General features: G+C 45.5%; 1 protein-coding gene across 1 annotated transcript; it reads left to right on the top strand.

The window, feature by feature from the left end:
• The first annotated feature begins 6902 nt into the window (after positions 1–6902).
• On the top strand, positions 6903–8102 carry LOC135915439 (uncharacterized). The gene has a single exon (XM_065448516.1). The coding sequence runs from the start codon at positions 6903–6905 to the stop codon at positions 8100–8102; it is 1200 nt and encodes a 399-aa protein (XP_065304588.1).
• Positions 8103–11568: the final 3466 nt, after the last annotated feature.

Raw genomic sequence — 11568 nt, 5'->3', positions numbered from 1 at the left:
AACAACGCCGTAGGCCTGTTTAAATACAAGTCGAAGTCAATCTTGAAAACGAAGGTTGAGGGCAGTTTTAACTATACCGCTGTGGAAATATGTGTCGCAAGAAAAGTCTAGAGCACTCGATGCAATGCAGAACAATCTATGTTTTCTCAGATTTCTTTCTGTCGAAGACTAGGGCCGAGTGTAACCGCCTTCCCCTTTCATTGCCTACATCGAGGCCGCATCGCCTTTCAAGACGGCAATAACTGATTACATTTTTTTTAGTTTAACATGTTTAATACTAATAATTGTTTAAAGTATGTATTTTTGTGTTATTGTGCCATGCCCCTCTGTAATGCCCTTCTGAGCTGTGAGGCTAATGTACGTAAATAAATAAATAAATAAATAAATAAATAAATAAATAAATAAATAAATAAATAAATAAATAAATAAATAAATAAATAAATAAATTGATAGCCCCAGAATGACGACCTCGATATTACGCGCACTTTTCCATTGTGTTCTTTCTTTGAAGAGAAGCAAGGTGGTTCTAACGGAGCATGTCATGCCTTCTTATTCGTAACCTCAAGAGTGCACGTGTTATGAGTGCGAAGATTAAATTGACCCTGCACAGCCAGCAGTCGCGAACGTGAAATGGTACGGAGAACGCGAGAAAGAATGGCTCGACCAGCGGATCTCAAAGACGATACCAGCAGCTCTACCGGCCAGCTGAGAAAACAGGGATTGTCTCGTCGAGCGAGTAGTAAGACGAGCTGCACTCGAAAGAGAGTGAACCGGAGAGCTTCGTAATGGAAAAGAAACACGACCCCCTAAGCTCTCTGGTAGGGTAGCGAATAATTACATACGTCAAACACGCGACTGTGGCCTCCTATTGTAGCTGCAAGTAAGTTCAGACGCTGTTCCTTTCGTTCGCGAGCTTGAACGGCCGCCGCTATAGAAAAACAGCGTCAGCCAGCGACTAAGCGCTATTCTTAAAAGGCTGCCTCCGTTGCCCGCTGATAAGAGGCCGCGTAGGATCAACGTAATCACTTAAGCTTTTTGCAAAGCTGCCTCCCAAAATATAGGCTTTTATAATAAGATGCGAAGATACTTGCGCAACTATCTTCATTCTTTTGGCTGCATACTGCATCTAACTCTACGCCACCATGGATTCTTTTGTTCTATCTATCTTTCAACATGAATGAAGCATGGAAGTTGCATATTCTATAGACTCAGATTCTTGGTGCCTCTTGGAAGGACGGCGAACAGTCTTGGAAGAATGTAATTACACGACAGCAAGCGACGGAGTATTGTCGACGAACTAAAACATGAAAGCTAAAATGCTGTTACAGACAAAGCTTTCAAAATATGCTCCGAACTTTTGAGGTTATAGGTTATAAAACTGCAGGAATTTATGAAACATTGGGTGCCGTAGTCGAAAGCTCTGGAATAAGTTCGACCGCAACTTTGACGTGCAACTAAGTCCAAGCATACAGGACCAATACTGCATTCGCCTCCCTGCAACCCACCCTCCTGCCCCCCATCTAAATTCAGCCTCAGAAGATGCGACTCGAATCTGCGAAATCGCGCTCAGCAGCACAGCGTCCTCGCCACATGTCCACACCAGATGGCACAAAAAGCGAGCTCCAAAACCTTAGTTCGAATTTTCTAAGGCGAGTGCAGAGCTTGTTGCATTCCCTCATTTTTCGTGCTTTTTTTTCTTAGCAGGATCTTTTACCCTTTCTTTCTGAAGCAGTTGATTTGAGCTACAAGAAGGAAGAAAAATCAGAAAGGTCAGAATTCTTTATATACGGAAAAGTTGTCGGAGCCTTCACTGGGCTTTTCTTTTCAGAGTCGCAGTTTCGCCCGAAAGGCGAAGCGTCGATTGCGATACCAAATTAGCAGACAGCTATACGAAGTAAGGACAGTAGATTTGTCGGCAGTATAAACGATATACATTAGCTTACTAACTAAATTAACAAGCATGGTGTCACACGCGCCCAAGTAAACATCAACACATCTCACTCGGCGACTGCGCACACTCGCTGTCAAAACGCTCGAGTGAGAAAGCGCGGCAGCAGCAGCGAGTGAACTGACCTTCGTGCTGCCTCTCGCTTCAACTCGAACTAAGCGGCGAGAACACAACGCACACAAAGCCACCAGCATTCGACGCACTGTCCAATGCATTTTAGATTGCTTTCAAGATAGGACGCGCGCGGCTGCGACATAAGCAGCCGCCGCGAGAGTAGAACGTGCCCCCTTCCCTTCCTCCCCTCCCCTCGGTGCGTTGCCCGCGACGGAAGACGGCGCGCTTCCTCCCCGCTGTCCTCCCTTGAGCGCGCGAGACTCAGCCACCATCGTCGGCGCACTCTCACACTGTTTCACTCGCACATATAGCATACGGCTCGTGGCGACGATGTTGTTGCTATTAGACTTTACGCAGAATATCACGCCGACGGCGACGGCAGAAATGCGCCTGGACTTTCCGTATAGGTACTATCGCAATCAAGTAAGACATCATTGCGTATTATGAACAAGTAAGGCTGCCAAGCAGAAAAATTATGGCTTCAGAATGACAGACATCAGTCGAAAAACATGCAGAGTACGCGTCACCCTCTAGAGCGTGACAACGGCGGCCGCTGGGGCACTCCGGAGGCAGCTAGCGACGTCATACGGTAGCATCTCGGCTCGAGATAAGATGTGTGTGGCCAAACGTGCGCAGACGCGTCATATCTTAGGTGCAGCAACTACTCTTCGACATCACTGGCTGGCTCCGGAGGGCCCCGGTGGCTGCCGTTCTCGCGCTCTACACAAAGGTGATGCTCCCTGTACTGCTGGTTAGGTTAAGTAATTAGACCACGCAGCTCTCCTAATTTAGCCATTGTTGTTCTTGAACCATGAGCAGGACCGGGGCTTGCAATATTTTAAGTAGCTCCGACTGTACGAAGCGTCCGCACAAGAGGATTGATTATACTTGGACTTCGCAACGCCGACTCTAAGTGCCGCGCAATTAAAGCAGCCAACTATTGACATCTTCCGCAATGGAGAATCGATCAGTATTTGTGCAGACCACGAAAGGCCCGCAAGGAGGGTAAATTACAACTAATGAAAGCTGGCGTCCAGCAACGGTCTACGCGAAGTCTAATTTACCACCATGCGATGCGCAGGCCCTCATTTAAGCTATGTAACAAATGAAAATGTTCGCTTTCCCAGATTCACTCGTTTGCCTGAGCTGATCAGCCCGAGATGAAGGCTCTCCTAATACCGCATGGACGGTCAGCCTACGGCTTCACTGGAGTCTGTTCGATGGCTTGATAAAAATATATGGAAGCGTTATTCTCAAAGCCTGAACTTAGCGAAGTTATATCACCTCGCCTGACTGGCTGCGAAACTAGCGAACGAAAATAAGCTAGTCAGGAAGTTCGCCCAGTAAGATCATGCAAAACACCCCACGGTCGTGGCACTTGACACAAAGGTGGGCGTAACATTGCCACAGACGATGGAAGTGGTTGTAGGTAAATTTTACAGCTGTCCAAAGAAAATTCACGTGCGATTTCAGCAGTCACTGATTGTTCATTTACAGAAATGGTGCTTGTCGCAGTGTACGCACTAGAAACAGCCGGGCCATACAATGTCCAATCACAGGCGTCGACTAAACTTAGAGACACCAGCATATGGATAAATTAATCCGTCCGGTTCTGCCAGTACTTTATTTAGAGAAAAAGAGACAGTGCTTCAGAGTTTGCCGACAAGCGAACTTTCTGGTGCGTGTTTGGCACACCTGCTGTTTGTGCACGGACCGCTCGTGATGAATACAAAGCTGATGTCATAGAGTTTCCTGCAAGGACTGCTATAGGAAATTCGAGCTTTTGTTTTCGAGCTTCTTTGTATGTTTCCAAGTTTCTGCCCCACATGTTAGCATCGGTACAATGCATTGATTCTACACATTTTTTTGTGTTTTTACAGAGATAATGGTAAAGTTCCAGTCGGGATCTGACAATGTCTGCCGCATGCACTCGAATTCAATTTCTCTTCTGTAAATTTCCTTCCCTTGATCAGGGTCTCTTGTGGCTAATTGACCTATGTACTCGTACTCCTTCGCAGACTCTATAGAGGCTGACTGGCGATCCCTGAACTATTTATTTATTTATTTATTTATTTATTTTATTTATTTATTTATTTATTTATTTATTTATTTATTTATTTATTTATTTATTTATTTATTTATTTATTTATTTATTTATTTATTTATTTATTTATTTATTTATTTATCGCTTTATCACAGCGCCACGAATGGCATTACAGTGGATGGGGGGGGATATATTACAGCGAAGGGGGCAAAATACAGGTGAACTGTCATGTGCATAAAACATTGCGATAACACACACACATGAAAACAAACACTGTAAGAATAAACCATAGGAATAGAAAGCAATAATTTTAGCATAAATATAAACATATGTCACAGGGCCTAGTAGTTACATAGCCATTATAGGGCCTATAATACATACTTTGTATTCGATAGAATTCCCTTTCGCATTGATTATATTACCCACCTAAATGAACTACTGGAGCAACAAGAAAAAGTTATCCTTTCTGGTTGTGGTGGCAACTTCTCGTGGTAGTTTTTCGAGTCCGCAATTGTCAGAGGAAAAATGGACATATTAAATCTTACAGTTTTGCACCTTATCTATTTAATTTTGTTTGTATGGTCTCGTCGTAAAGACACATTATCAGAAGGAAGTAAGTACGTTTCACGCCATAAAGCCGTTCGACCATGAAACATTTTATGCAGAAATTTCAGTCTTAGCATTTTCCTACGGTTAGCTAAGGAAATCCAGCCAAGGTTCTCCTTAGAATGCGTTACGCTGTAGTATCTTGTGTAATTTCCGAAAACATATCAAACTCCTAAGTTTTGCCCTCTTTCTATTCGCTTAATGTCATTTTTGAGCCAGGGACCCCACACGCTACAGGCGTATTCAACTGTAGACCTAATATTACGATGTGTAAAATAGCTGTTTAATTTCTGAAGGAAACCGCTTGGTATTTCGATGCAGGAAGCCTAATGTCCGGCAGGCTTTGGCTGTAATGTTTTTCAATGTGGCGGTGCCATGACAAGTCGGGAGTAAAGATGACGCCAAGGTATCTGCACTCACATACGGCAATTAGCTCAGTAGTGTTTAGGAAGTATTTGTAGTCATGGGCGGATCGCTTTCTTGTAAACGACATGTGTACTGTTTTCTTGCAAATTGATATGCATGCTCCAAGCGCTGCACCATTCACCTACGCTGCTCAATTCATGTTGCAAAATGGCACAATCCTGTTAATTAGCAATAACGCGATAAATTACATAATTGTCTGCGAACACTTCACTCGCAGTTCTTCACCTATCATGCGCCGAGACGGCACTACAGCACCCGGGGTCGTGTTACGGAAGGATAAAAGAAGAGAGAAGAAGAAGATCGCGAGACGCTGGCTGCAGCGTGTTGTTACGAGTCAGCCATCTTAATCCCATTGACTCTGCTTGTATATACAATGTAAATACAGCCTGTCTATACTTCCAACATCCCCGTAACATATGATCACTAAACTTTACCCTAGCTAACACTTCTACATCCTGCACTCTACTGGAATCGGCAGAAAGTATGAAATCAATTTCGTTTCTTGTTTCACCATAAAGGCTTTTCCAGTTCCACTGCGCTTCCTGAAGAAAGTGCTCATTATTCGCAGCTTATTCCTTTCCGCGAATTCTACCAACATCTCTCTTCGAGTGTTCCTAGAATCGACGCCGTAGTTGCCAATTTCTTGTTCACCAGCCTGCTTGTTCCCCACTTTAGCATTAAGGTCACCCATTACTACAGTATACTTAGCTTGTATTTTTCTCATCGCTAAAAAAATTTCTCATCACCCAGTCAAATTTAAGACGAATCACACGACAACGTCGACGGCAGCAGAGCTCGCAGCACTCTTTACTGCCCTTCATTACTCTACCGTCACCTTTACGACGCGGACCGCACGATCAGCTAATATTTCAGATTGCAGAGACGTTACACCATATAAGCGATGCAGGCCATAAAATAACTTTCCAGCGGCTACGAAGTCACTCTGGGATTATCGGCCATGAACGGGCCGATAAAGCTGCCCGTTCAACCCATACTAAAGAACACCACGTACCAATTCCACTTGCCAGAATCGACGCAGCAGAGAAGTTCCGCCTGCTTGCTCGGCAGTACACCATGTCACATGGGCATGACCCCCTTTTAAGAAATACGCGACTGTACTCACTTGATCCAACATTAAGTCTTCGAGGATCATCACAGCTTCGCCATGGAGACGCCACGCTTTTGCATCGACTGTGGTTGGGCGTTGCCTTTACTAAAGCCTATGCGTTCCGCATAGGGATGGCCGACACCCCTACATGTGACCACTGCGGCCATGAAGAATCAATTGACCATATTTTGCGCACCTGCCCGCAGCATAGTCCAGAGAGGGAATGCCTTCACCACGAACTTGACCAACTGGACGACCAACCGCTATCGGAACAAAAAAAATGGCTGTGGCTTAGGTAAGGTTAAGCCCAGGATGCGAAGCTTACTAGCCTTTATTTTAGTTGTTGAACCACTGTTTAGCCTGGTGAACTGCTGTTGCTTGGCTATATTTGGTTCGGCTAGACGAAGAAACAACTCATGCGTTACTCTGCTTCGCCTTGGACGCCCCGCATTGGACGCGGTGAGCGTCGAGCAACGCAGCGTTCGGCGCGGCAACGAAATGTGCGCCTGAGCAAGCGACGCACGCCTGAGCCTTAGAAACAGCTCGTTTCTAAGGCAACACCGCATTCACTAGAGGCGCTTTTGTACCGCTTTGAAGCATCGTACTCGTGGCTCAGTGAGACTTCCTCTTCAGCCACCGAGGTGAGCGGACGCGGAATGTCGGGCTCTTCGCGAGCGGCTTCAGCGGCCCTTTTGGGCCGCGGTATCAGGTCAACTGAAAAACCAGGTCAGGACTACCAAATGATTTTACCAACGCTGCCAACAGGTGCGTCCGTTCTGCATACGGTTTTTTTACATGGTGACGTTAAGGCGAGGCCTTACAGAGTGGAACATTTTCGAGACGCTCTTACACAGCTGTCTCTTATGCCGGAAGTGGTCGCGCTGGGTGCATATCAAATGAACCATCTGTGGGCGGTGACTTTCAAGGACGAAGAAGGGAAAAAGAGGATTATGGCTGCAGACGCGTTTGATGTCAAGGACCACCGCTGTGTGGTCGTCGACCCGTGTGACAGAGGCGTCCGTATCAAGCTCTACTGGCTCCTTCACGGTGTACCTGACGACGACGTTCGCACTGCCTTGTCGCCTTTTGGAAAGGTGACTGAGATCACCAGGGACAGGTGGCGGGTACAAGGATGCGTTGACAAAGGGTCAACCACCCGTACTGTCACTATTAAGCTGAAGGCAGGCGTAACCGCTGAAGACTTGCCCCACCAGCTGCGAGTGGCGGAAGATGTTGCACTCGTGCACGTCCCTGGCAGAGCTCCCCTCTGCCTCCGATGCCGTGGCATCGGGCACATACGACGCGAGTGCCGTGTACCACGCTGTGGGCTTTGTCGTCGTTTCGGCCACGACGAGACCCAGTGCGTCCGAACCTATGCCACAGTGACAGGCCCGGCATTGAAGGAAGATGTCACAGATCACTTGATGGACGTAGTCGACGCAGTGGAAGCCGCAGGCGAAGGGAAAGAGGCCCAGCCCTCGGTGTTAACGCCCCTGAAGAAGGCAAGGACTGTTAATGAAGACAAGCCATCGGACGGCTGGAAAGACCCATGGGATGACACGGTGGAACCGACTAATTCAACAGAGGTCGAAGTAAAAGAGGCCAAGGAAACGTGCACATCACCAGAAGTGACGACCGGCGAACAGCATGAGACTGACGACACCGTGATGCCAACGTCAAGTAGTGCACCTGCTAAGAGGCTTCATGAAGAGACGGATGAGCTAGAGGAAAAGGATCAAGAGACTGGGAATGACGAGCCTCTTCCGAAAGCTACCCCGGGACGCCGACCGGCGTTCAAGCCCAAGCCCGGCGTTCCAGCCAAACGCCGTTCTACAACCCAGACGCCTCCGCGTTAGCGGAGGCGTTCCTGGGTCAGAAATATTGTTGTTGGGGTCTGGGGACTGGGGTTTGTGGGCAGGATGTGCATCGGCCGTCGTCATTGGGCTATGAAGTCCAGAAAACCATGGTCCGCCTCCCTAGACCATCGAGTCATCGTAGCAGATGTGAGACGGACGATGTGCGGTAATTGGTTTTGATTTCCTCCTGGTAAATGGTTGCTAATTTTTCGACTGGTCTTTGTGTCGCGACGTTGAACGTGCGTGGACTTAGCGGGCGTAGAAGGCAATGCCAAGTTAACCGTATTCTTATTGAAAATAATATTGACTTATTGGCCATTCAAGAAACAAAAATTGCAACTGATGAATGCACGGAGCAAATGGTTAACGTTTTCCGCCCTAGATATACCGTAAGTGTATGTCATGCGGCGGGTAGGTCTGGAGGCTGCCTTATTCTTTTACGTAGCAGTATTGCAGTAGTTGAAGCCGTCACGTCATCCGAGGATGGTAGAATGGTCCTCTGCGATTTTACTTTCTCAGAGATGCCTTGGAGGGCTTTATGTGTTTATGCTCCGAACGTAGCACGGGAGCGGGAAGCCTTTTTTGGTGATATTCAGCAGTACTTGAATTGTGAAAGACATGTCATATTACTGGGTGATTTTAATTGTGTTTGCTTTCCAGAAGATAAATCTAAGTTGACTAGTGTTTGTGATAAAAGTGCGTTGCTTTTAAGTTCGATTGTAAGGCAACAAGAGCTTGAAGACATTGGTTATGTGTTGTCAAGCGAAAGCCATACCATGTGTACGCACTATCAAGGTCAGTGTCATGGCAGGATAGACAGAATTTATGCTCCGTTAACCTTTGTACCGTTATTTTCAAGTTATCAAGTGCTACATGTTAGTTTCAGCGATCATTGCCTCGTTAAGGCAACCATAGGAAAGAAACAAAAACCATCGAAATTCAGCTGGGACTTATGGAAGCTAAATGATAAGCTTTTGCAAGACGACGTTTTTCAAAAGGCAGTTCAAGAAAAGCTCGAAAATTTGCTCAGCATAACTACATCAGCGTTCTTCATTGCAGAATGGGAACTCTTCAAAAGAGACGTTAAATTAACCGCGATTGAAAGAGCATGCGTAGTCCATCACAAAGAAAAAGAGCGTGAGAAGGAATTACACCTTAGGCTAAAATACATGCTCAGTGCCGAAAGCTCTTCGCCTGGCTTATTTTCGAAAGAAATCAAAGAAGTTAAGTCTGAACTTGAAGTCATGGATGAAGAAAAGTACAGGGGTGCGGTATTAAGGGCAAGGGCGGAGAGTTTATGGATGGGGGAGACGCCTACCAAGCGAGCAATAAGTGACGAGAAGAAACACGCGGTTTCCAAAGAAATAACAGAAATAACTTATCAAGGGGAAGTCACTAGTGATGTTGGAATGATTGAGCACGCTTTTGAGTCTTATTATGAAAGTTTGATGGGGAAAAAGACATGCGATATCGAAAGGTATAGAACTGACTTCTTGCCATTAATGCCAACATTATCAGACGAGGTCTGTGAAGCGCTCGACAGACCAATAAGCCTTTCAGAAGTTGAGGATGCGATTGACGAACTTAGTCCCGGCAAATCACCGGGGCCTGATGGTCTGGGAGGGGCTTTCTATAAGCGCTTTAAAAGTGAACTAGCTGTAGCATTACATCGCGTGATAAGGGAGATGTACGAGAATAAGGAAGCACCTCCTTCTTTTCGGACATCGCACGTTATTTTAATTCCTAAAGCAAAAGATCCTGCACGACTTATGGCGGTTGAAGCCTACAGACCAATAAGCTTGACGAATACAGACTATAAGGTTTACACTAAAGTACTGGTGCGACGATTGCAGACCGTTATAAAAGAACTTGTGGGCCCCCATCAGACATGTGGTATCAAAGGCAGATCGATCTTTTCGAATATACATACTGCAAGGACCATACTGGAATGCTGCGATGAAAGAGAGGACAGAGTCGCTATGATACAAATTGACCTTGAAAAGGCTTTTGACAGAGTCGTCCATGATGTCACATTTTTGCTCTTAGAACATGTTAAAGCCGGTGCAGTGATAACAGATGGAGTAAGAATGGTGTACAAAGATTGCACTGCAAAGTTAGTAATTAATAGGAAATTAGGCGCCAGTATAAAAGTGGAGTCATCAGTAAAACAAGGATGCTGTTTGTCACCTCTTTTATTTGCCTTGTATTTGGAGCCTTTCTGTTTGAAAATAATTAAGAGCCAATCTATTCGTGGGTTTATCTACGCAGGAATTGAGACTAGAGTTCTGGCTTATGCAGATGACGTGGCAATTTTTTGCCGTGATACAGAAAGCGTGAATAACACTATGAAAGAGGTTGTTTCTTTTTGCGCTGCAACTGGAAGTGTTGTCAGCTGGACTAAGTGTCTAGGTTTATGGCACGGCAGCTGGACACAGGTACCCGAGTATTTTTGCAATATGAACTGGAGAGTTACCCCTGGAAAGTATCTTGGGGTGCCATTACAACATTATCGTGACAGTGCTGCGTATTGGATCGAAGAAGTAAAAAGAGTTAAAGATCAGACAGAAAAGTGGGGCGGGCATAATTTTTCGGTGTTTTCAAAAGCTAGTGTTTGCAATTTGTTTTTAGTTACAAAGGTGTATTATGTACTACAAGTGTTATGCATGGCAAGGATTTCGGTGCAGAAACTTCACAGAGTGTTTGCGGTATATATATGGGGATCCACTTGGGAGAGAACTGGCCGGTGTAACTTGTTTCATTCGGTGAAGAATGGAGGACTAGGATTAACACATTTGTTTTTGAAACAGATTGTTAGTAGGTTCTTTTTCTTAAGGGACAAAAGTGATATATTTCTGCGTACTGTTATTCAAGTGAGACTGAGTTCTTCTTTGCCTGAGTGGGTTGTCTCATCAACAAATGAACGTACTCGAACACCAATAGGCTTTCTGAGGGAAGTTGTCATGTCCTTTTCTTTATTGAAAGCGCATTTTTCGAATGAATTTTTGACTTCAGTGACACGTAAGAAACTTTATAGTGATCTGGTTGATGTTTTCTTGCCGCATCCTGTTTACCGTACGATGTATAACTTAGGACCTGAACGCAATGTACTGAAACGCGTAAGAAAAATGCCGGTTAGATCTTCAGCGAAAACCTTCTTTTTTCAATTGCATTCGGGCACTCTCCTTGTGAAGCCATGGCTGCAAAGCAAGGGCTTCTTTGTTCCATGGTCTGTTAACTGCATCATATGTAAGAAACCTGAAACTATTGACCACATCTTCTTGGATTGCCATGACTCAGTTTTCTTGTGGGATGTTCTCAAACGGACTCTGAAGAAAGACCTGCCGTTAAGTCCTTTCGGTATTCGGTTCTTACCGTGTGCAGACACAGGGGGAGTGCCGGCTGACTTGATGATGCTTTTGTGTATGAGCAGCGTGTGGAAAACGCGTATGGATGTCAGGAATGCCCG

Source organism: Dermacentor albipictus, chromosome 4 (genome assembly GCF_038994185.2).
Source record: "Dermacentor albipictus isolate Rhodes 1998 colony chromosome 4, USDA_Dalb.pri_finalv2, whole genome shotgun sequence".
In the NCBI taxonomy this organism is placed as follows: Eukaryota; Metazoa; Arthropoda; class Arachnida; order Ixodida; family Ixodidae; genus Dermacentor; species Dermacentor albipictus.
This window is presented reverse-complemented; position numbering and strand designations above follow the sequence as displayed.